Genomic DNA, 27,878 nt, shown 5'->3' on the forward strand with positions numbered 1-27,878 from the left:
TGGCATAATCAAAGAGCCCTTCAGGTTGTTCATTAACATAATCAACCTGTGGAAATTTGAATTTGGAATAAAATTCTCACCTAAGTTAATCTAACACATAAAGCAAGCCATGCACCTGTTCACAACATATTGCTGGAAAACATTATATGGTAATGAATGTGTAAGCAAAGTAGAAAGGAATATATGATTAAGAATAAGCAATTCTGTACAAAGGATATATAATGATGGTAGCATATCAAAACTGGTTTTCATCTAAGCATAGCAGGGAATTGGAAAGCCTTACTTTCCAATAACAGAAACAAGTCATACCACATTTATATGTTCCTTGGCGTGAGGCATCCGTGTTTCCTATACCAAATGTTAGTGATGTGGCATATAAAGGAAGATAACATAGTACGATGACTTTCTAGCAGTGCTAAACTATTTCATCTTTGAGTAATAAAGAAAACACTCAGTGATTTCCTCCTCAGTCTCTCTCTCTGTCCATCTCTTTTTATCATAGTAGGAAACATTCCATTTCTTAGCAAACAAGTTAGGATTTCTCTGTATACACTCAGGCATTTGCTTAGAGTCATAACCTTGTACTTTTGAAGCTGAAAAGAAAGAGCATTTCATCAGCATTTATTTATTTATTTTTTGTTGGTTTGTTAGCTTAGTTTTGAAATGGAATAATCAGGTAGAATAAGGCACAGGCCTCTGCTTTCATGGAGCTTACAATTTAATTGGGGGAAAGATATCCAAGCAGGCAATTGCAATGCAGTATCATAAGTATCACAACATAGGGAAGAACTGTGTGACAGGGGAGAATATCTGAGGCATCTAACCCAAGCTTGGGATTGGGAATCACGGGTCAAGTTCAACTGCCCAGAGTTTGAAAAGCAAAACCAAACAAAATATAAGAATTAAAGCACTCAAAACGTTAAAAGCAAGAAATCATTATCTAGTTTACCTATCCATTTACTTATTTATCTATTTTTCTAGTTTCAACCTGTGCTGCTGTTGAGTTCCGCTGTACAGATGGGATGTGCATCCCGAGATCAGCACGATGCAACCAGAACATAGACTGCGCAGATGCTTCAGATGAAAAGAACTGCAGTAAGATATTCCATTACCTTTTGTTTGTGCATGCCTGTGCACCTTTGACATTTCACTGAACAGTGTCCAACTCCTCACTGAACCTTGTCCAGAATTGATATGCAATTAACCCCTGTGGTGTAGGATAATTGCATATTTACTTCTTCAAATGAGGTTAGCATTTCTTGTTTCTGTGACCTACATAAAAGGCTCATAATCTTTGCAGATGAGGTGTTTCTCATTTTTCTGTTTACCTCCTTATAGATAATACAGACTGTACATATTTCTATAAACTTGGAGTGAAAACCACAGGGTTCATAAGATGCAATTCTACCTCACTGTGTGTTCTGCCAGCCTGGATATGCGATGGGTCTAATGACTGTGGAGACTACTCAGATGAATTAAAATGCCCAGGTAATTCTAGAAAGAACAACAGTCTTTGCCTTGAAGATATATGTTGTATAGCACAAACTTACTAAATTTCATTCTTGATATTCAGTGGTTAAGATGAAAACAAATGTTGTAGACTAAATTAAAAATGATTATCCAGTTCTAAACATACCACTTTATACTTTTATGGAATGATACTCAAGAAATCTGTTCTATATTTGGATCAGTTTCCTTTTTCAAGTTCATTTCTTTGTTAATCCTTTTAACATTGGTGATAACATTTTAAAACGTGTAATTTATAAAGCTTTCATAGAAGCAGTATATACTGAGAGAAGCTATCAATAGACTAAAAGAGGGAGACTGTTTCTCACTACCTGCTTTACTTGTATTATGCTTGTATTGTCATACTAGGCTATTGGTGCAGCTGTATAATCTTTCAGCATAGTAATATGGGTAACAGTTATCATTACTGCATAAAGGTCAGGATGGTATACTGGTATCTATTAGCCATCTTTACCTATACAAGCAGTGTCATATGCAGTCTTAGGAAATTGCCTTCCATGAGAAGCTTATGAACTTGTTTCTTTCCAACTATTTGAGGAAACAAATTTTTAAAATGTATAATAGTATCAGAAAGACAGATGGTAAATTACTAACTGAAAGTAGATATGCTTGCAGGATTCTACTACATGTCTTCTCATCCTGCTATTTCCTTCTCCTACCCCTGCTGCTACACTCACTTTTCCCACATTTTGTTGATGTGTAATATTTTTTGAAATATTTTAAGATATGATATTCATAGGTATTCCACACACATATTTGTTTGTTATCCACAAGTGCACACACACAGTCTACTATAAAGAATTGATATTCTTAATAGTACATAATCTATCAATTAATTGGGCAATGACAGATCCCTTTCTCCTCCCATGGTCATCAGTGTGTAACACTCTGTGATGTTCCTTCTGGGTTTGAAGACTTGCTATGTCCTAGGAGGAACTAGAGAACTTCACGGGAGGCACTGAACTGCAGCTCACTGCAAATCCTCTACAATTTTAAATAAAATTTTATTCTTCATTATGTATGTGTGTGTGTGTTAGTTGCTAAGTCGTGCCCGACTGTTTGCAACCCCATAGACTGTAGCCACCAGGCTCCTCTGTTCATGGGATTCTCCAGGCAAGAATACTGCAGTGGGTAGCCTTCCCTTCTCCAGGGGATCTTGCCAACCCAGGGATCGAACTTGGGTCTCCCACATTGCAGGCAGATTCTTTATCTAATCTGAGCCATCAGGGGACTCTCTCAAAAGTGATTTTTCATCTTTAATTAGATCTACAAAGTTGGTGTTAAAAAAATAAAATGGAGATAATTTTTGTATCTTAAAATAGTCATGCATTACTGTACTGATATTAACAAGTATACTCTAATAGTGAGTCAGTCACTCTAAAATTATGTAAACCTGAAGGTGCAAGGAGACCAATGATATCCAGTAAAGAGAAAAATCTAGTATTTTGTATGTGCTTTTGGAGGTCATAATAATACAATACCCCATAGTCTGAAAAATATATAATATACAGAATAATTTTATATACAAATACTTTTTAGTCTCATGATAATTTTTAAGGTAGAACAATTTCAGAGATTCTATTGCAACTTGTTTTTCTTCCTTAAAATAGAAAGTGAAAGTGTTAGTCTCTTGGTCTTGTCTAACTCTTTGCAATCCCATGGACTGTAGCCCACCAGACTCCTCTGTCCATGGAATTCTCCAGGCAAGAATACTAGAATGGGTTGCCATTCCCTTTTCCAGGGTAACTTTTCAACCCAGGGATTGAACCCAGGTCTCCTGCATTGCAAGTAGATTCTTTGGTATTTGAACCATCAGGGAAGCCCCAAAAGGTGATATGGTCAGTCCTGGGAAGTTGGTAGGGAGCAGAGGCACAAGAAGAGGAAAGACTTCCCTGACCAGAATCAAATCAGGGCCCTGATGGTGAGAGCACCAAATCCTAACCACTAGACCACCAGGGAGAAGCTAAAATAGAGTACGCTTATATAAATCTTGTCAAAGTATATGTCCTCTTCAACTGTTGAACATAAAGTTTATACTTGCTCAGCAAAAACCTACTAATAATTTTGTAATTATTTTTTTCTGAGTATGGAATTAAAATATTTTCCACATAAAATGATACTTTGGCCTTAGGTTTACTTATTTTATAGTCATCTCAATTGTTTTATTTTACTTTTGTTAACTCTACATTATTTGTATTTAAACACTTGCTCCATTAATATCCTTCTTCTGATCCAGGATCCAATTCTAGATGGGATTTGTTATCATGTCTCCCTGATTTCCTCTATTCCATATTCTTAATTTCTCCTTGGTTTTCATGATCTGGACATTCTTAATGACATTGAAACATGTAAAATATCATGTAATAAATGAGTTGCCAGTCCAGGTTCGATGCACGATACTGGATGCTTGGGGCTAGTGCACTGGGACGATCCAGAGGGATGGTATGGGGAGGGAGGAGGGAGGAGGGTTCAGGATGGGGAACACATGTATACCTGTGGCGGATTCATTTTGATATTTGGCAAAACTAATACAATTATGTAAAGTTTAAAAATAAAATTAAAAATTAATTAAAAAAATAAAATAAAATGTTTTATCTGGAAAAATAAATAAATAAATAAATAAATATTCTCCTGATATGAAAATGTCAATATAAAATTTATTGTCAACTAAAAGTTATTCCTATTAAACACTTAAGAAAGCAAAAAAAAAAAAAAAAAGAACATCTCAGCTCTTTTTTATTTAAGTTTTCTTGTTATTTATCTCTTCCAGTTCAAGGAATATTACTGTTTTGATATCTATCTGCATTGCAGAAGTCTAAGATTTATTTATTTGACATTTAATTTATTTACTTGTCTGTAATTTATTTGACACTGCATTCTATATTTTATCACAGTTCAAAACAAACACAAATGTGAAGAAAATTATTTTGGTTGTCCTAGTGGAAGATGCATTTTGAATACCTGGGTATGTGATGGTCAGAAAGATTGTGAGGATGGACTTGATGAATTCCACTGTGGTGAGACATTATATCTTCCTTTACTTTTATAAACCATATTATCATTTATATACTGATGTTACCTTACATAGGGATTTTACACAAAATATTGCTAAACAGTTTTAACATCAATTTTTATTTTTATGAAATAACATAAATGGTAAAAATTAAAACAGAACAGAAAAAATTTATAATGGAGAATAATAATCTCCCATCAAACCTTCTCTTTTAACCTTTCTGTTTTTGCTAGTGGATACCTCCATCAATCTAAATGATATATTTATACCTTAATTTCCTGACTTATTTGCTTTAGATGCTAATATATTTACTTTCTGCTGTGAAAAATAAGGATTTAATTCACACAACCCATTATATTCTTCCTACCTGTTATTGACTATTATTATCCTAAATGTTTCCATTCATTACATGTATAGGTTTAAATAGTATACTAAAACTTGCATTTCTTCAAAAAATCTCTCCCCATCCACCTCCTAATTTCTGTTTGTGTACATTTCATTTCACTTGGCAAGGTAAGAAAATATTTAAATTTTTTTGTTAATTTATGAGATTTATGATATCCAGGCCAATTTTTTTAAAAGCATATAATTCTCTATTTTCATTTAGCTCAAATAACATACACCAGGGTGAACAGACAAGGATTAAAAATGGTTGTCTAAGAAAAGTCAAATTCCCATAAAAGTAAATATCATCACAAAATGTGAAAGTGCATTTTGTTTGATTATATTAGAGCCAGATTTTGAACAAGATTAATGGAGAACTTTAAATAGTTTATATAGATTCATGATTTCTGGAACAGAAGCTATTATACATTTGTATCTTCTTTAATATTTTTTCTGGTTTCGGCTTTTCTGAATGTCTCTCTTTTCACAGCTCATGTATGTAAATATTTTAAATAAAAATGCAAAGTTTTAAATAAGTTTATAAGATAAACATCAAATTTTATTTTATAGTCATTTATATTTTAATGTACTAATTCAGTAGAATTTTATTCTTGGGTGTTTGCTGGTGATAAATGAACTGAGGATAAAGGAAGGAGAGCAGTCACAAACTTTGTAAATAAATTAAGTATATTATCATAAATGTATAATTTCATAATAAAATACCAGCCACCATGCCAATGAATCTGTATGTTATTAGTCAGACTTAAGTGTTCCCAAGGGAGAGAAACAAAAACATCAAAGTTTTAAGTATGTATAGTATGTTAAGTATGTACAGATAGAAAACTGACAGCTTATCATAGAGCTAAAACCCCCTGAGTCACATGACTTTTAAAAACAAATGTGTATGGTGGTGAGTTCACCATATTTGTGACATTGCCTAGGATGTAATTTTTTTTTTCTCCAACTGTTCAATAACAGACTAAAAGTTAGAAGAATACCACACCTGGACTCTTTTTCTTTTTTTGTACCCTACATGTTAGAAAACAACAGGAATACATTTAGGAAGAGTGACTAGCATATTGACTAACTTGGAGTCATATCCTATGAGATTATGTTGAAGAAACAATGTTGTATGACCTGAATAACTCAGAGGGAATATGCAAGCCATTGTCAAAATTTTATTGTACTGTCATGGAGAAGGCAATAGCACCCCATTCCAGTACTCTTGCCTGGAAAATCCCATGGACAGAGGAGCCTGGAAGGCTGCAGTCCACAGGGTCGCTAAGAGTCAGACAGGACTGAGCAGCTTCACTTTCACTTTTCACTTTCATGCACTGGAGAAGGAAATGGCAACCCACTCCAGTGTTCTTGCCTGGAGAATCCCAGGGATGGGGGAGCCTGGTGGGCTGCCGTCTATGGGGTCGCACAGAGTCGGACACAACTGAAGTGATTTAGCAGCAGCAGCAGCAGCATAGAAAAGAGGAAAGTGGCTTCTTTTATTTGGGATGACTGGTTTTAGTGAAGTCTAAAGAAGACTTTCCTCACTATCAGATCTTTCCTAAGATCGTCTCTAAAGATTCATTTTTTCTTTTGCACCTGAAACAAACCTTCTTGTGTATTTTTTAGATGCCTCTTGTTCTTGGAACCAATTTGCATGTTCCACAGAAAAATGTATATCTAAACACTGGATTTGTGATGGAGAGGATGATTGTGAAGATGGATTAGATGAAAGTGATAGCATTTGTGGTGAGTTGTCTCCTTTGTGTTCTTATCCAATTCTTAGGAGTATAATACATATGCTCTGTCATTTTAGAATATGCAGAGAACTTTCTTTTCTACTCTGTTAAACTTAATATGAAGTTTATATGTATATACATTTCAATGTAACTGTTTTCATTATTTTTATAACAACTTATTAATCTATATTTCATATATATATATATATATATACACACAATTACTATTATGGTTTTAGGATTTTTTCCTGAATATCGACACATGATTGTATTTCTAGTCTTCAGTGACTTCTTCCAAATAAATCACTATGATTGGGATTACTCGGATAAAATGACTGAAAACTTTTTCATTGTTTTTGATAGGTATTGCTAAGTTCCCCTCCAAGTTTATTATACTTGCTTATATTGTCATAAGCCACACAGGCTGTGTGTATGTGTATTATAGTAATCACTATTGCTGAATTGTTTTAAATGGAAAGTAAGGAAACAGGCTATTGTATGTGATTTTAAAATGTACTTTAAAATTCAGCTATATATGATCAAAGTTATACTGTCAAATGTCTATGTTTACTATCCATCAACTATATTTTCTACAAAGTCGTGTGATTTCTTTTGACTAATCACAGATATTTAACAAATAATTTAAAATAAATGAATAAATGAATTTCTTAAGAAGTAGAAAAAGGAAGCAACCTAACCTTTATAAATTTATTATAATTGACCAGGCCTTCTACTAAATTATTCATATGTCTGTTTTTCTATCTTTCTGATCTGTTTCCACATGTGTGTTTGTACCTATAGCTTTATATTATTTGCCTATTATATCCTATTTCATAACTATTACCACCCTCATTTTACAGTGATAAGGACCTGAGTCAGAATAAGGCTTAATTATGAAGTAAAGTGTACTTAACACGTTTTTAAAATTTTCGGGATTTGTGGCCTCTATTTAGGTCACCATCATGGAAACATGAATATAAGATTAATAATGTTCACACTAAAATCAAGTTCTTTATATGTAACATAAAATTGGAGATATCCTTGGAAAGTAGACAATTTATTTTCCTATATTAACCCACCTAAAATCTACTTTTTATTTACAAAACTAAAACAATTTAGTTATGGAACAGATAAAGATAAATGTAGAAAGATTACTATCAAAGACCTCTAAAAGCAAAAAGAAATCAGTAATCTGATGACTGACCAATCTATTTTATGTACTTTGTTTCTCTTTGCTATTAAATATTTCTATTAAAACATTAATTGAAGTATAGTTGATTTAAAACATTGTGTTAGTTTCAGGTTTATAGCAAAGTGAATCGGTTATACATATGCTTATATCCACTCTTTTTTTTTTTTTTTTAGATTCTTTCCCACATAGGACATTGCAGAGTATTGAGTAGAGTTCTTTGTTTAATTTTAACTACCAACTTCCAACAGGTTAAGCGTATTTTCAGTATCTAAAATTATCTCGCTTTTGACCCTTTGTATAATTCTACATTAAATGGCTCCCTTGATATTGCTATGCTTTCTAAGTGGACACAGCATACTAGAACTGGTAAAGATTCTAAAGTGACACAGAGTTGAATTCTCCTGCATCTGCATTTTCCAGCAGTGTAATCATGGACTGGTCCATTTTATTCCTTATTCCTCCAATTTCTTTCTTATTAAATGGTTACAAGACATTTACTTTATACAATTATCATGATCATCTGACATGGCCAATGGTTAATATCTAATGAATTTATTCCCATTCTCTTTTGTTCTTAATTTATTCCCATTCTCTTTCATTTCTGCTCCCTCCCTTATTTTTCAGAATAGTGTTGTTGTGTCAGTGTTTATCAATGTCCTGATAAGTTTTTTTGGTTTTTTTTTAAAGGATTTAATGATAATGGACATGTTTACCTGTCACCAAAACACCCAGGCTATTAAATATATACACAGGCTGCATTTTATATACTACCAAGCTGTTGTAGCATAAAAATTACTGCTTTAAACCAAGCATTAGTCAATGAATAAACTTAATATTTTAGAATTGGAAAGGAACTTTATAAATAACTTATCTGAGTGGTTTTCAACCTTTAGTGTACAAAAACACCTATTCAGAGGTTGTTAAAATAAATAGATTCTTAATCCTCACTTCAAAATATTCTAATGTAGACATATTCTTTCTTCATAAGCATATAGTGGTTCTGACTTGGGATTTGAGGATTCAGTTTGAAAATCATAGTCTAGTTAACCTCTGTCATATAATAGATGAAGAAAGAAAAACTCACCGAGGTTGATAAATTTGCCAAGGTCACTCAGTGAATCAGTGATTGCAGAACTAGAACCAGAATTCATATTTCTAAAATATGTACAAAATTGGATAGTTTCTAAAATACTTACTAAAACAGATATAAAAACAATCAAATATTATATCTGAGTAAGTACATAGGGGCTTCCCTGGTGGCACTAGTTGTAAAGAATCCATCTGCCAGTACAGGACACATCAGAGATGCAAGTATAATTCCTGGGTCAGGAAGATCCCCTGGAGAAGGAAATGGCAACCCACTCCAGTATTCTAGCCTGGAGAATCCCATGATCAGAGGAACATAATGGGCTATAGTCCATGGGGTCACAAAAGGGTCAAACACGACTGAAGCATCTTAGCATAGCACAGCACAGGTACACAAAGTGGATCTGGTAGAATTCCTTCTACTGTCTTCCTTCCCCCTCGGGATTCATTTCCCTGTGAATGGCAATGTGTCTCCAGATGAAAATGTAACTATGGAAGGAAGCCATGAGTTTTTTCTTTGGCTCATTTTCTTTCTAATTGACCATGATATTTTGGAATGCTCTTAACACAGAATCTGTTGAACCACTTTCAAGGGAGCCAGAAAATTAGCTGCAAATAGCTTTGTGCCATTTTATAGTTTTAGATATCTTAGTAATTATCTAGTCATACCCCTCAATTTAGAGTGAAACTCAGACACTAGTCTTCAAGGTCATACAGAATTAAAGTTCTCAACACTTAAATCAATGCTATATTTATTATACGTACATTGAAAATAAATTGAAGTGATAATAAGAAAGCAGAAAAGGAGTTTTAAATGCATCAAAACTTCCTTAGCAGAAAGAATGAATTTTTTTTTACATCTCTAGCTAAATAATAAAAATATTATGGAAATTAAAGCACTAATTGAGAATCTAATACTGAAAGTGACACTGTATTTATGACTAGCTTAAAAAATAGATAAAAAGGAGGAATGATGTGAAAATAACTTTGTAAGGAAAGAATTTTATTATAGAAAGCACTAAAGATATAATAGGTAGCAGGTAAATTCATTTTTAAATTGAAGCTACATTTGTTTAATAGATTTTCTTTATAATTTCTTCCAGTAATAGATATCATACTAAATCTCACTCTGTTAGCACTGATCCTCAATCAGATAAGCAAATCTGAATTACCTGGGGGACTTTTCAACATTCACTTGCCATCCTGTCTTCCTAATTTAAATGTATATCAGGAATGGGCATGTTTATGTTGCAAAGATCAGCAGGGGGTTTCAATTTGTCACCCTGCTGTCTTCCCATATTGAAAACATTGCATTGAAAGCAGTTTCTTCTCATAACAACTCTATGACTGAGAAATAAGATGGTAATTGATAATCCAAATGAAGTAGCTTTAAATGTTTAGAAACAACTGTCTTTCAGCAATCTAGGCAGTCATATTTTCTTCCTGGAGATACTAGTAGTTTTTAAAATAATTCTTACAACTTATTTTTTTGAACCTTTTCGATTTGGTCACATGAAAGTGAAATTAAAGAGAAGTTAGATTTGGGAGACATGTTACTGATTCACTCAATATATATTTTATATACATAACAAATAAACCATTCAATATGTACAACTGTACTTGGGGTTAGGTAAATATCAAGAGAATGAATCATTTCCTAATTTTATTTGATTATTCTATACCCATAGAAGGAAAAGCAAAGAGCCAACCCCTGAGGCCTTTTGAACGTAGAGTAAACAGCATTTTTTTGTGTGGAAACTGATTAAAAAAAATACATTTGAAAACATCATGCAATTAAAAGGATGTTGAATCAACAGAGTGAAGAAAAGATAGATTCTGTTTATTAAGTGTGTAAAACAAAGGGTACATGCGGACATTCATCCTTTTCAATGACACAGGTGGGGAGTAACAATAATTACCTTACTGGTTAAGAGAAGGTGCTTAGGAATCAAAAAGGTTTTGGCCTCCCAGCTCACCACAGGACCCTTTATGCAACTTGAGACTTCCTGCAAGCTGTCAGCTTCTCGGAGCCTCCGTTTCCTTTTACATGAAGTGAAACTAATAATAGTTCTACCATTGTAGGTGATTGTGAGGACTAAATAAGTTAATATGCTAAGTGCTTAGCATATATTAAGTGATAAAAATGCTATTATTATTATTATCCTTATCGGTTCAGTCCTTCTGAAACTTTATCTCAATTTATTGAAAATTCTATGACACTTTTAGGCTTTTTACATTTTACATGGAGAAAATACTATTATTATTTTCTGCCATATAGCTTTTATTTTATTTTATTTTTCTACCATATACCTTTAAGAAATAAAATTCTTGCTATTGGGAAGGAATGGTCTTCTCAGGTAACATAGTGGTAAAGAATCCACCTACCAATGCAGAAGACCCAGGAGAAGCAGGTTTGACTCCTGGGTCAGGAAGATTCCCTGAAAGAGGAAATGGCATCCCATTCCAGTATTCTTGCTGGGAGAATTCCATGGACAGAGGAGCCTGGTGAGCTACAGTCCATGGTGTAGCAATGGGTTGGACACAACTTAGCAACTAAACCACCACTGCCATTGAGAAGGAATGCATTCTGAGTGGAAACTATCCATAGGGGAAGGATAATACGTGGTGATTCCCAAAACTACAGTTTCTTCCTTGTCAGTGACATTCTTCTTCTTCTCTTCTCATCTTTTGGAAATATAAATGATATATTTTTTTCAGTGGACCTGCTATGATCCTAATGGCATTTTTTTTGGTGGTTTTCAGGTACCATCACCTGTGCAGCTGACATGTTCAGCTGCCAGGGCTCCCGTGCCTGTGTGCCCCGACACTGGCTGTGTGATGGTGAAAGGGACTGTCCAAATGGAAGTGATGAACTCTCCACAGCAGGCTGTGGTATGAACATGCACGGGGCTGTCTATGAAAGAATGCTGTTGCAGCATCCTCAGATACTTACTTCTGTAGTACTCACCATATCACCCTTTCTCTCACTTTCCCAACCCCTGGACTCATAGGTAGTATCGGATTTAATCAGGTGGGATGTTGTCAATCATAGTAGTTCAGCAACCCCTCACACCGCTGTTCAGAGTGTTTCCAACATGCACAGTGGGATTACACATTTTAAAATCATTTTGATGAGTGAAAAATTTTCACTTCATTTCTGCGATACTGTAACCACCCTACGTATATTTGTGTGGTGGGGTTGTTACTTTCTTTTTAGTATCTTCCGCGACCCTGTACTCCCCTTGAAGGCTTTTAGATTGCCCATTACAGATACTCTGTAAATGGCTGCTGTGATCCTAAATAACTACTGACCAGAAGGTCAGTAAACACCTATTAGTCCTACAGATAGGATATTAACCCTTAGGTCAGGTAAAAATAGTATGGATATAGCTGAATGAAGCTAGGGGATCAGAGGAACAGCTTTGGAGGCCAGACAATTTACTAAGTTTCTGACTCTAGGTCACTTCAAGAAATTTTCAGGGAATTACTCAGTAGTAAAAATTTAGATAAATTCCTTTGCGTGATCAAGAGAATGAAGGGCCTGGATGTTTGAATGCAGATCCCAAGGTCACCACATAGGGGATATGTTGAGCAGAGCAACGTATTAGGAAGAGTGCTATGGACTCTGCTTATTAAAATGAAGTCTGCTGGTCATCTCTCAGATGACCTACCTTCAGGTCTTTAAAACTGTATTTGAAGCTGTAATGTAATAATATGTATAAATGGGTGCATGCATATGGGGTATAGTTAAAGCTGAAAAGGAAAAGGAAGACTTTGAGGCAGGCTTAAATGTGCACAGAACTCATACTATTGTAGAATAAATCACTTTGATCTTCAAATTGATATGTGTCTGTAAAGGTCAATGGGGCCATTGAGGGCTACATAATAAAGGATTAGGCATCAATTCAAGGATCCATATAGTCCTTGTATACTGTTGCTATTGTAGCAAGTTAATACTCTGGGAGGCATATTAACACTTTTGGGCCACATGGGTGTTATTAACTAAATTATGTTAAAATATAACAAATTGTACTCAAGTGACCTGAAAGCATTAATGCCAAATAAGTCTCTGTTGCTTAGCATTTTAAAGAATAATTCATATATTAGAATTGGCATAATTCACTTGAGTTATATAAGCTGTCACACAGTTCAAAGTTACAATAGTGGTTAGTAAATGAGTTTTACTTTGATTATAATGAGCAGTTTTTAACTCTGCTTTTATGTGGCTTCTGTACCATTTTTGAAAATACATTTGTTGAAAATGTCATACTTGATTAAATTCAAATAATTCTTTTTATTTCACCTGCTAATATCTCTTTTCAGTCATTACTGAGTTTTGAAAGCAGAGAGGTTTTCCTTTTTTCATGTAGTCTGGGCCAGATTTGGGATCGGGAGTTGATAAGCATATAAAAGAATAATTATAATACCTTAAGTGTCAGAATGACACATACAAAAGATACTAGATCATCACAAATAAATATTGTGTAAAAAAGCCTAGAAGTCTTGTAGAAGGATTTCAAAGAAAAGCAATAACATTATCTGAATTGTGAAGAACATAGAGAAGAACGAGGAGTGTTGAAGGTAGAGGAAAGTGCCAGTTAAGACATGAAGGGGACAGATTGGAAGGCCTCTACATTTTTTCAAGTGCCCATTATACTTCAATTATTTTGGTAGGTGTTTTTATTTACATTATTGAATTTCCATAGTATTTTAGTAAAGTGCCTTTGGAGATCTGCCAAAAATAATTGTGTAGATTGAGAATTGTAAGAGCATCTATTGAATATCTAAAATGAACTGATCTGCTTCATATACCTTATCTAGTTCTTACAAGAAATTTATCAGGTAAATTTTATTATCCTCATTAAGCAGATAAAGAAACATATGTAGCAAGAAGGTAAATATTAATAGCTTTACTTAGGATAAAAATTTAAGGTGCTAAACACTTTTTTGCAAAGTCTTATTTTTTCCAGTGTACCATAATTAAAAAGATTGTTTTTTCACTTAAAACATAAAATATAATTGGCCTACATATTGTGTTAATTTTAGGTGTGCAACATATTGATTTAATGTATTTATATCTTATTGCAAAATGGTTACCACAATGAACTTAGTTAACATCCATCATATATCAGAGTCTTAACATTTGAAATACTGCAAACCTTGAGTCAGATCCTAGCATTTACCCTTTACATGTAAGAAAGGTAACTAAAAATAGTTAAATGATCAAACCTCTATGATGCTATGCGTCTACTGTTAAAGCTCATTTTCTCTCTACAAGCCAGTATCTTTTGGACTTCTACTCAAGTTTTATTGCACATTTTAAGTAATCATTTTCCTCACTGGTTAGGGCCCTTGATAGAGAATACTTTTTTGGATCAGTATTCCAAAAGGATCAATGTTCCATTTCATGGATCAATATTCCTTATTTGGTGTGGTACTTATGGTTGGGCTCATCTCGCTATAGATCTTAACCTATTTCAACATCTACTCTAGAAGTCACCCCAAAGTTGTATTTTCCTCTTAAAAAGTAACTTCCTTAGCCTCTTTGATTTTCTTTTCACTTCCATCATGAGCATTAGCACTTGGTGGTCTTTTCATGTCCATTTTTCACAAAGAAGCAAGGTTTTTATCACCTTGCTAACATTACTGCAGCCATGAGGAGAGGAAAAAAAAATATCCAACAACATTGTTAGAGTTGAGTGATTTTTTTTTTTATCACATATGAACCTTTAAATTCATCCTTCAGCAAACTCACAAATTGCTAAATGTTCTGAAATTTCAAGGTCAATCTAGAATTGTTGAGCATTTTAACACTGAAATTTAGAATTATATATATTTATATTCATACATTAGAATACTACTTATATCAAAATATGCATGTTAATATATTTTATTAATTTATCTGATACACTGAATGTTTAGCTAACATTCCTTTTTAAAAAGACCAGGAATTACTGAGTGTACTGAGTATGACAACATACATTCCCCAAACTCTTAATGTAGGAAAAGATGAAGTAAGTGCTCATTTAAATTATTTTTCTCTGATGTCTTCCTTAGCTCCCAATAATACATGTGATGAAAATGCTTTCATGTGCCATAATAAAGTGTGCATTCCCAAGCAATTTGTTTGTGACCACGATGATGACTGTGGAGATGGTTCTGATGAGTCATTGCAGTGTGGTAAGTATATATGAACTCTTCATGGACAAGATTCTCAGGCTGAATACCAGTCTTTAACAAAAACAAATAAATGCATTTCTTAATGTCACTAAGGACATGCAAATTTGGTAATATAGACCTACTGCATATAGCCTCTTTAAACTCTACCAAAATTACACATGTATTTGAAAATTTTACCTATGGTTGTAGTGTTCTTACAAGAACCATACTGGAAAATGTTTATAAAAACATCTTTCAATTTCAGAACTTTGTGAAGTATCTTGTACTTTAAAAACAATATATGGCTGGCTAGTTCAGTCTTATAGCCAAATAAAATATTTTAGTGAGAAAAAAAGAATACAATTCACATAGCTACCAGAAAATATACATATTTAACATTTTTCTTTTATCTGTTTGCATATGTTTATATTTGTTAAAAATTAATATTGTTATTTTGAAATTTATCTTGTCACATATATTTATCTAATTATCATGTGTTTATAATGTGTATATGAACACATATATAACTTCTGTGATAAAATTAGTATATTAAAAATTTCCAGGTGAAATTGAAATGTTATGTAAACCTAGTACTTTTGTAAAATATTTAAATGTATGCATGAATAAATACAAAATGAAAATCCATGGAATAAATCCACATATACCTATGAAAGGCAATAATTTAGTTTCCTTCCTATGTCCTGCTTATCCAATAGCTATAACCTTGGCTTTTGATATAAACTTCCTTGAGATCAGTGGATATCAGTTTTTATATCAATTCACCATTAAGTCATGGATTCAATGTGATATTTTAAAAGCTAACTCGTAACTCAAGATGTAAATCTGATGCTAGAGTTATATCTGATTGAATATATTTCTCAGCTAGACATTATGCTTGGTTCATATGGAAATGAATGAGACAGAAATCTCACTAGAAAAAAAAAATTATAGATGAACAGGAAAATCAAGAGTACAATATAGAACAATAACATTCATAGTCATATGGGAATAATAACAATCACAATACATAAAGTCAGAGATGAAAAAATAATTTTGGGGGCAGTAAAGAACAGAGACAGGGAGTGTTAGTCAGTGGAAATCATATTTAGATGCTACAGAACATGACATAGTGGTTAAAAATATGGACCCTAGAGCCAAATGGCCTGGGTCCAATCCTGATTCTGCCAGTTACTAACTGTGTGACCTTGGAAAAATGACTTTTATCTCCCTGCACTTCAATTTCTTTATCTGCAGAAATATATATAGTAACATTATTTAGTTCTTAGGACCATTAAGAGAATTAAATCATTAATATTTGTAAAGTACATAAAACAGTTCCAAACACAGTAAATCCTATATATGTTTACAAAAACTATAAATTGACATGGTTGTGGAATAGCAATTAGTCTTTGGTGAGGTCAGTTGGCGTTAGAAGTTTTAGATTCTAAAAAGTCTCAAATACAATGTTAAAGAATTTGTATTTAATTATTTTGCCTCACTTGGCAAGCACACATTTTAAAAACAGGGGAATGTCACAGTTAAATTTGAACTTTAGAACCATCCTTTTCAGCAGAGTGGATGAAACAGTGCTATGAGGGAGAGGTACCATAAAGAGTTATGATAATTAGCACTGTGATTTTGAACTAAGGCAGAAATGATGGAATGGAAAATGGAGAATTGGGTCAGAATTCATTTACAGTTACAGATGGAGGGTAAAGTACAATTTCTATCTTGGATGACTAGGAGGATGGCATTGATATTAATGAGTTTTAGAATGAAGTTAGGAGGCAGTTTTGCTGATGCAGGAGAAGAAGGATGTATCAAATAATTAATTTTGGACATTTTGAATATGCAGTGTTACTCAGATAATCACATGAAGCTATACAGTGAGTACTTGAAATTTTACTTCTAGATTATGATCAGGACAAATAATATTACCCTAGTGACCATCAACATAAGGGTGATATTCAAAAATACGACAAAGAATGAGAATACCCATCATTGTAGAAATGAAAAGGGGAAAACCCTAGACTGAAGGTTGAAATAAGGGCTTCTTCTCTAACAATTTAGGGTATAACAGGAGAAAACTTCATACAGAAAGAGGGGGGAAAGGAAATAGCAAAAGCAAAATTAGAAGTCTGAGAGAGTGTATTATGAATATTAAGTCAGAAAACTATTTCCAAGGTAGAACAGACAATACCTTTAAGCACTGCAGAAAGATGAAGCAGATAGGAGCCAGAGACACATAAATTTACCAACTATCACTTGAAATCTATTAGCTCTAAGAGGAATTTCAGAGTGTAGAAGTTGCAGAAATGAGACATTAATAATGAAAGTTGAACTGGAGATAAGTAAGTGAAAGTAAGATTGAGTAGGGACTGGACTGAGCAGGGAAGAAGGGTCATTGTTGTTGAGAGTTGTATAAATAGATTTTTATTATTATTGGACTGGAAGACACTTGAACATAGGTATTGCATAAAGAAGAGGAGCAAGTGAAGGAGAAGGAGGAAAGAAATACTAGAGAATCAGAGGGTTTTTTAGAACTATCTAGTTTTGCCATGCAGTATAATAAACATTTTAAGTAAATAATTATTATTGAATCATTTTTTTTCTGTTGAAATTTTATTTTTAAGCCATAAAAATCTTATTTTCTCACTTCAGAAGTAAAATGTTTGCCCACATTTACCAGAAAGTTTGCAAAAGAAATGACTTTTTTTTAATTGCTTACAAACTCAGGAAGAAATCAAATCTGAAGCTTCATAATATTTAAAATCAAATGAGTTTTACTTATAAACAGACATAGATATGAACATTAACAACTGATGGATTGATACTATGATTTGAGTAAAGCCTTTTAATGCCTCTAACAATCAATATGTAGGATAATTACAATAGTTTTCTGCTTATTACTATATGAATTGGCTTTTAATTTTCTCATTTTAACAATTTCTTTACACTTTCAGGGCTTCTTCCCAAACATAAACATGACATTATAGCTTCTGAAAATTATCATTATAATCCAGAGTCAGTTCATCCATATGTTCTAGTATTCTACCTAACCAAGTTCAGTCTTGAAAATAATTTATAATAGCTTTGATTTTGTTTTCCATTCTAAGGAAAATCTTTAGGGTATAGACAATAAGTAAACAGAGATTATATACTCATTATAAATTTTGTTATGTGTGTGTATATATGTGTATATATGTGTGTATATATATATATATATACACACCCATGTTGCATATGTATTTTGTTATGTGTGTGTGTGTATATATATATATATATATATATATATATACATTTTGTTAGCAATATGTATTTTTTTCCCTTAGGTCAAAACAAAATAGGAGTGCCTTGTTTCCAGCTCTTTTTCTGGTCTTTAATCCTATTTTTCCAACCACAAATATCTCTTGCAATTATTACAACTGCCCTATAAAGAAAAAGGAAATATCTCCCATAAGATGCCTGGGTAACACATGGTTAATTTGGTTCAGTGCACATTATGAATGAAGTTTTAATAAATATCTGTTATGTGAAGTAAAATGTTTCTTTGCCTGCAGGGTACCGACAATGCAATGCAGAAGAGTTTAGCTGTGCTGATGGGCGATGTCTCTTAAATACTCAGTGGCAGTGTGATGGAGATTTTGACTGTACAGACCATTCTGATGAGGCACCTATAAACCCAAAGTGTAAAAGTGCAGGTACAGAATGTGTACAATACTATGCTTATTCCAAAATTGATTTTTTAAGGCAATACTGTGACTCATTTTTAGGTTCATGAGGTATTCACTGAGAGAAAATGCAATTAATTATGTGATACTTCTACTGACACCATGCAATAGAAGCATCCTGGTAATCCACCTTGTTTTGGAGTTAGTTTTAGAAATGTGAGTCTGTGCCACAGATATGCATCCATCATCCTGTTGCTTTAAAAAAGTCATTTTTCTTAATACATTATTTAATGTGAAGATAATTTCCATGTATGGACCTATTTGGTTACTTTCCATGTATGGACCTTTTAAATAGAACATTTAATCAAAAAGGTTGAGATTTACTGAGATAAAGTCAGTATTATTCAAACTTAGGCAAAATGAAATAAATTGCATATCATTTGAACAGAAAATAGATATGTAGCCAAACTTGGTCTATTTTTCACTTTACCATTCCAAAGATTGAATACCTAGTTATAAATTTTAGAATAAACCCAATTACTTTTTTTTCTCACATAGTTTACATGTTAATAGGCATTCTTGTATCATGTATTATAATGAGTAATGTTTAAATCATCAGGTTTTGAATAGCTGCAAAACCTGAACTCCTTTCCATAGCTATATTTGAAACAACTATTATTCACCACAAGCGTCTTTTTATGCCCAGATTTTAAAATGTCAATGTTATATTTCCAGGAAAAAAAAAGGAATTTAGGAATATCTACCTATTCCAGACTCTTAATTTTCAGTGAAATGCAATTTCTCAGAGACCTATGACTTGAGGAAAATGTCAAGCTATCATTACACTTTTGAACTCATTCTTCACAATATAAATTAAGACAGAAATACTCCATTAATTTTGCTATTGATGCTTATTTTGATTGCTAATTTTCAATATAAAGCTATATTTGCAGTGTTTTGAACATGAAACTGTTTGCCCTTGATTTTCTTTGTATATACAATATTACACTGAATATAAAGCACTTTATATATACCTATATTTACTATAATTTTTGTCTAACAAGTTATCATATTTGTGAATGTTTTCAGCAATTGCAGTATAAAACAATGGCATGCCCTTTATGTTCCATTTGTTTTATTTTCTTTTTCCAGAACAGTCATGCAACAGTTCATTTTTTATGTGCAAAAATGGCAGGTGCATTCCCAGTGGAGCTCTTTGTGACAATAAGGATGACTGTGGTGATGGCTCAGATGAGAGGAATTGCCATATAAATGAGTGTTTGAGTAAGAAGGTCAGTGGATGTTCTCAAGATTGTCAGGACCTTCCTGTCAGTTATAAGGTAGGTACTCATCAAAAATAGAAAATCATGTGATAGGTTAGAATTTGAGATAATAAAAATTATTTAATTCAATATAGCTGTAAGACTGCAAGTGATTAGATTATTGTGAGTTAAAAGTATTTAAATGGAGAGTTTCTATACAAGTGAACCATAATAATAGTGTGGTATATAAATAGAATATAATCATGAAGACAAAAAATTCAAAGTGTTCAGCTTTCTAAATAAATGGTAATCATAAAGAAAAAAATGTAAGTATAGAAAGGTCAGTGTTTGAGAAAGATACTGCTGTTAATAGCTGGGTAAATATGCATACTGCTCTCTGAAATTCCTATTTCTTCCCTCATTTTCCCTCTCATACATCTTTGAAGTAGAATGGGCTGATCATTTATATTTTATCACAACACAGGAGAATGCAATATTTTTTTCAAATAAACAGGAAGAAAAAAACAGAGTACATGAATTATTAGGACTGAGTGCAGGTACACTAAAAGATAAATCATGTCTAATATCCTAATTGCTTTTTGTTGGTACCACTTTCCTGAAGAAGGTGATTCACTGACAAATTGACTGACAGAAATAGCTTTAGAAAACATCTCTATTTTAGTATGTTGAAATGGAGGATGCATACAAACTAAATCTTTAAGTGGTATTTTAGGTTAAAATCAATTATGTAAATATGGGAAAACCTCAGTAAAAGCAATTCAGTTGGAAATTAGTGATTTTAACTGGACAATAGCTCTGTATGAATCAGCAAAAGAACATGGCTTCAGTGAAACACAGAGGCCACCTAATCTAGTTAGGAGTAGTACAGATATCAGTAGAATTTTGTTCTACTGAATTCTGTGATGATCAGGACATACCTGGGGTACTATGCACATCTAGGGACATGACACTTTAAGAGGAATTTTGACAAATTTTACTGTATCCACATTTGTGCATCCAGTGGCATCAGGGGTCTGGAAAACACACCTTTGGAAGAAATTGCACCAAGAGCAAAATGGCTATTCAGCTGTATTTAAATATATGAAATTCTACCCTGCTGTATTCAAAACGGATATCCAACAAGAACCTATTATATAGCACCTAGAACTCTGCTCAATGTCACCTGCCAGCCTGGATGGGAGGAGAGGTTTGAAGGAGAAGGGATACATGTATATGTATGGCTGAGTCCCTTTGCCATTCACCTGAAAGTATCACAACATTGTTAATTGGCTATACTCTTACACAAAATAAAAATTTTAAAGTTTGAAAAATAATTTTGAAAGAGTCAAATAAATAAAAATGGCATTAATAAATACATAAATATATGAAGTACTAGAATAGGGAGCATATCTTGTCTGAGTTGTTTCAAAGGTTGGAATTAGGAGTTGGGAAACAGAGTCTGTTCAATATAAGGAAGATGTTTTGAACATCAAAACTCTTTATATTGGAAGGAGTTGTCACCTTTCTTATGTCTAAGTGTTTCATCTGGGCCTAAGTGACTTTCTTTAAAAGATGCGAGAAAAAAAAAAAAGTATATTACAAAGATGCTTGGGCTTTTAACTGCCAGCCTTGACATTCTATGACAGTCAGTTCTATCTAATGGTAAATTCAGCCAAACAACCATTCTGTCATTTATAATATCTGAATTTCTGTTATTATGACTAACTTAATTAACTACTTTGGTCACTGTATATGGATATAACCTAAAAAGTATAATAATCATTTCCCCTGTGTTAAAATAGAGATGAAAAGTAAAATACTAAGAAAGTTATGTTTATTTTTAAAGTTTTTAGACCCAATACTGTATTAAGAAGAATTATTTCAAATTGTAAGACTTACACAACTGAAGCAACTAACCACCCATGCATGTAAGACTTAAAACACAAATGCACAGACTCATCACACTATACTGTAGGTAGAAGGAAGCAAGACAGATGAGCCAGGACAGCTCCTAATGAGCTGAGTAGGTACCAGATAATTAATTTTGGTAGTACATATTTTGAAACCTGATGAAGCAGAAAAAATATTATTGGTGATTTATGTTTCAATGCAGAAATATTTCCCCCCAAATCAGGAAATGTGTTATAAAATTATAAGAGGCAATGGCTATAATTTTGTCATGTTATAAATAATAATCCATTTCTATCATATATTATGTATATCCATTCACTCATCTATTTAAATGCCTAAACTTAAATTTCAAAGTAGATTTATTTGTTTTTAATCTATCATAACAATATTGTGATAAAATTAAAAAAATATAGAATATGAAATGGTCACCCTTTGACATAACATTAAAAGTAAGGATTAGTATTTTTTAATGGCTACATGTAAAGAGTGCTGACTTCTTAAAGATTCCATATGTGGAAAACTACTTTTGGTAGAAATAGTTCTTACCCAGAAAATCATGTTAAATTACACTATTTTAATTACTTTATAAGATTCCTCACACTGAAATAATTGTTTATTGATACCTTTAAAATATCAGTATTTTCTGTTTGACTTCTCTGGAGTCATAGAATGAAGTGAGAATCTGAGTTAAAATAGACATACTAATTATTTTAAAAGTCAGTATATATAATACCTGATAAAATTGCTATGTATATGCTCTCTAATATAAACACATGTCAAAACTAATGTAATGGATAAAATAAAACATCTACTGAGGGAAGCAAAACCAGTTAAAAAATGAGAGGTAGGAGGGAGGTTCAAGAGGGAGGGCCATATATATGGTTATGATTCATCCATGTTGATGTATGGCAGAAACCAACACAATATCATAATTATCTTTCAATTTAAAATAAATAGATTAATAAAAAACGAAAATAACTGAGAATAATGAATAAGAAACTTAAATATTCAAAGAAAATATTTTATATATTGTGTTATATATATGTATATACATGCATATATATATATAATATTTATGGTATATCCTGGAAAAGGGAATGGCTACCCACTCCAGTATTCTTGCCTAAAGAATCCCATGAGCAAAAAGGTATGGTGGGCTAAAGTCCATGAGTCACAAAGAGTCAGACACAACTGAGCAACTAAGAATAATCACACTTTTATGTTATATATGAAAATTTAATATGTATCTGTTATATGTTATATTTCTGAATATTAATTTATAGGAGATTGAACAAAAATCTTAATTACAAAATAATTCTCTATTTTGGAGAAAAAATGTTAGCTGATGGATTTCTCTTTTTTCAGAGAATGGGGAAAACTCTACAGTAAACTATTTCTCTTTACAGTATCAGCAAAACAAGACAAATCCTACTGCAAATTATCCAATAAAATGAAAATTGCTTATAAAAGCAAAATTTATACCTTCTGGACTGTGAATAACTTGCACATTTGCTGTAAAACAAATAACAATCGATCCAACTATTCAAAAGGGAATAATAACACTTAACTAAAAAAGCAAGAATCTTATTTTGATGGAAGGGTAACTTACCATGAGAAAATAAATGTACTTTAGGGAGATAAATGAATTTTAATGTATACAAGATAATCAATATTTTCAAATATCACTTAAAAATCTGCAAAGAAATTTTTCTGAATGTTATAGGAAAACTTTGGACAGCTATATTTGTTTCTAGTAATATGTTTCTCTAAAAAATTAATATAAATAAAACAATCAGAAATAGTTCTTAATTATGAGGAATATTAACTTGACATTGAATATATGTCTCACTTTCATAAAGACTATATTTTTAAATGAAAGTGAAACATTTTGAAACCATTCTTTTTTAACTAAATATAGATGAATCTTTCATCTTTTATCTTTGTGGACAAAAATGATTATTATTAATTTTTCATTCAATTTATGAAAGTTATGTTAGTAGGATTTCTCTTAAATGCCTTTTAATTATTTGGGGGTAAAAATGATTTTGGTAAAACAAGGTTAATGGACCTTTAGAGAAAAGCACTGAAACACGTATATTATCATATGTGAAACAGATCACCAGTCCAGTTTCCGATGCATGAGACAGGGTTCTCAGGGTTGGTGCACTGGGATGACCCTGAAGGATGGGATGGGGAGGGAGTTGGGAGAGGGGTTCAGGATGGGGAACACATGTACACCCATGGCTGATTCATGTCAGTGTATGGCAAAAACCACAACAATGTTGTAAAGTAATTAGCCTCCAATTAAAATAAATAATTTAAAAAAATCTCTTTCACACTTAAAAAAACTTGCTGTTAAATATAGTTTAACTTGTTTATAGAAATGCCCACCCATTACACTTGATAACTTTTACAAATTTTACCTTCAAGAAATTAATTTTCCATAAATATGTTTTTATCAAACCAGCTAGTTAGTGTGGTAGTTCTATAACCTGACATTAGCCATTCAAAGTAGTTTCCCCAAACCCTGTTAGAATCGGGACACTTATTTGTTTCTTTATACAATACTCTTTTGAGAGGAATGTAATGCATTCTATAACACGTCCTTTCACTTTTCCTTAAGTGCCCCTTGAATTCAGCTCTATCCTGTGTCTGCCTATGTGTCTTCTGGCTTCCATATGATCACATGATCTAATTTTCAATTGTTTCAGTGATATCTTTTTGCAGCCTGTCAATTGCCTTTTGAAAATTTTGTTGTTGTTGTTGTTTTTTAATTTTATTTTATTTTTAAACTTTACAATATTGTGTTAGTTCTGCCAAATATCGAAATGAATCCGCCACAGGTATACATGTGTTCCCCATACTGAACCCTCCTCCCTCCTCCCTCCCCATACTCTCCCTCTGGGTCGTCCCAGTGCACCAGCCCCAAGCATCCAGTATCATGCTTCGAACCTGGACTGGCGACTCGTTTCATACATGATATTATACATGCTTCAATGCCATTCTCCCAAATCTTCCCACCCTCTCCCTCTCCCATAGAGTCCATAAGACATTGTGTAAAATATACAACTTAGAATTTACCATTTTAACTATTTGTAATTATATTTCAGTGACATTTAGCATCTCTCTCTCACACACACAGTCTCTTTTGTATTTTGGACATAGCATAAGCACCAATTCCCCTGACTTCCTTATCTGGTGGTAGGATGAGTCTTCTCAAGGAAAGTAATACTGTCAAAAGCTATGATCTGATGAGGAGAATTTGGGAAATTATGTTGTGGCTTTTGCTTTGATTTGCTGGCTTGCTAATGGATTCTGGAGATTACAAAATAAATCCTCTGTAATGGTTTAGAATTATTAGATAAATATTGGTATAAATATTGAAGATAAAAGTGCCAAGGAAGTAAAGAGATTCATTTTTATGTAAAAGGACTTGGAAACATTATTCATTTATCTTTTGAGCACTTTCAGGTGAAGCTAATGGTCCTTCTCCACACAATGAACACCATTTTTTGTACTTCGAAATTCTACCCTTCAATTATTTGTTTGATGATTATTTAATAATAAGCACACATGTCTCTCTCTAATATTTTGCAAATAGATACATAGGTTCAAATGTTTGTAATGAATACTAGCTTTTCTTAACAATTTAGAGTTCCGACTTCATGTTCCTATTCGGTACTCACAGGTTCCTTTATTCAAAGGCTATATAGGATAGTCTTAAGGTTAATATGATCATAATCGTATGACCAATTATAAGTTAATTTTGTGTAATTATAATTCCCATATGCTACCTGGCAGGTGCTGAATATACAACTGAAAGACCAATCATAACCCCTCATTATTTTCAGGAATGCAAAGACGTACATTGCATGACATTGTACTGAGAACTGATATGCCAGTTAGTAAGTATCACATAAGAGGGTTGTATAGAACATGATAGAGATACCAAGAAAAAATATCTGATGATGCACATTGATTTAATTTTAGTGGAGAGACTGTTAATTTTATTATTTCTCCAGGCAACAACATGTTTGATAAAGGAATCAGACCCTGCCAATAGATAGTAAATAAGCCTTAATATTTGTTAAAAATTACAGCAAGAGCAAGCTCTCCAACTGGCTTTATCTACACAATTTCATCCTTGTGCATCTAGGTTTCTCATGGGTTAACTGATAATAGTGTCTACATCATAGATTTCTGTAAGACTCTAATGAAATTAAACATATGTGACAGTATTAGTAACCTTTAGAGCTCCATATAATGCTTAATCCTTATGGTTGTTAAAACAGCCTTCTAAAAATTCAATATAATGCAAAAAAAGAAAAAGAAACAGGAATTTGATGATTTAGTTTTTCCTTGCCATTCTCTAGCCACCATGGCTTGCTGATTAACGCCAGTTAACTTTTGTAATCTTGTCAACCTCAGAAGGTCAAATGAAGATATTAGGGAGAATGCTTTTTAAACATAAGCTGTACACCATATATGTAATTCTGATTAATGTTTAATTGCTGCAGGATAGAAAAACTTGGCATTGTCTATTCTTCAATGATTTTCTTGCTTGAATCATGCTAAATGGACATCCAATAGGAAGAGACAATGACAATGGTATAAATTGATTATGCTCATTTTTCATTCTCCAGTGCAAATGCTGGCCTGGATTTCAACTGAAGGATGATGGTAAAACATGTGTAGACATTGACGAATGCTCTTTGGGCTTTCCGTGTAGCCAGCAATGCATCAATACATATGGAACCTACAAGTGCCTCTGTACAGATGGATATGAAATACAACCTGCTAATCCAAATGGCTGCAAGTCACTCTCAGGTATTGAATTGAACTTGTCCACTGATCCAGCCCCAGTTATACGTATGAATCCTCGATTGCATAGCTATTCTTATGGAATTCATTCCTCCTTGATGTTGCTAATAAGTCAAAATTCTCCTCTACTTACCTTGATTGAGAATCCATCGCTCTGATTTTGTGTGTTGTCCACACACTGCTCGGTTTGTAATACCATTACAGTTTGGTCTTGTGAATTATTAAGTGTTTTGTAGATTGTGAGAACAAGTAAAAAACTAGCACTGCTTTCTGCTGTATAACAAGCTCTTGGGAGCAGGTTTGGCCAAAACTATTAAAGAACCTGTTGTGACAGTGTCCTAATAATTTTTTTTCTTCTCCCTATACCACACACCTTCATATATGTGTGCCAAGGAGAAAACACGTAAATAAGAATAATAATAACAGTTATAATGATGAAAACAGTAGAAATAAGTCATCCATGTAAGACTATGTGAATTCTTCCCATGATTAGACAAGTATTATTAAACTTATGTTTATTTCCAGTAGTGTGTTAAACTTAGTAAGGCTGAAAATTCAATAAAACATGTCCTATAACTTAAAACAAATTATGATTCATCAGGGGATAAAACCATGCTCATTAAAATGATGCAAAATAGTATATAATAATAACCTAAAAAGGGCAAAAAATGGTGTTAACTTGTCTCTATTCCTCTTGCTTTGATAATGAGTATAATGAATCAAATAGCATTGCCAGTTTCTCATATACATTTATGTTGATGACATTTAAAGCAATAGATGTTTTCTCATCCACTTTTATCAAATAAATAACAGGATAGAAATTAAAATGTTAAGTTTTTAACTGATTACAATTTTGCACACATGGAGAAAACAATAACTCCTTTAAATTTTTCATTCCACTCTTACTTATTCTTGGAGTATTCACCTCTGAAGCAATTTGCATATTATTTGAAGCCCATTGTTTTATTTGCCAGGATACCATTTTTTAATTTTTTTTTTGCCAGCTCACTGCTTACTATATTATCATTTACTGTATTATTACTACAGTAGTATTATTAATAGTTAACATTTCCATCACTTCACATAATTACCATTTCTTTTTTGTGGTTAAAACAT

The 27,878-nt window shown here is 32.7% G+C and overlaps 1 protein-coding gene across 1 annotated transcript in view; it reads left to right on the forward strand.

Annotated features, from left to right (window-relative positions):
• Window positions 1-695: 695 nt before the first annotated feature.
• Window positions 696-27,878, forward strand: part of LRP1B (LDL receptor related protein 1B) — a 315,853-nt gene continuing 288,670 nt past the window's right edge. Inside the window, exons 1-9 of the mRNA XM_059878468.1 lie at window positions 696-1,095; window positions 1,339-1,488; window positions 4,422-4,544; window positions 6,551-6,670; window positions 11,702-11,830; window positions 14,996-15,118; window positions 18,658-18,798; window positions 19,921-20,108; window positions 26,585-26,768. Of these exons, the coding sequence (XP_059734451.1) occupies window positions 1,023-1,095; window positions 1,339-1,488; window positions 4,422-4,544; window positions 6,551-6,670; window positions 11,702-11,830; window positions 14,996-15,118; window positions 18,658-18,798; window positions 19,921-20,108; window positions 26,585-26,768 (1,231 nt within the window). The 5' untranslated portion in view covers window positions 696-1,022. The remainder of the gene's footprint in view (window positions 1,096-1,338; window positions 1,489-4,421; window positions 4,545-6,550; window positions 6,671-11,701; window positions 11,831-14,995; window positions 15,119-18,657; window positions 18,799-19,920; window positions 20,109-26,584; window positions 26,769-27,878) is intronic.

This window comes from Bos taurus, chromosome 2 (assembly GCF_002263795.3).
Source record: "Bos taurus isolate L1 Dominette 01449 registration number 42190680 breed Hereford chromosome 2, ARS-UCD2.0, whole genome shotgun sequence".
Lineage (NCBI taxonomy): Eukaryota > Metazoa > Chordata > Mammalia > Artiodactyla > Bovidae > Bos > Bos taurus.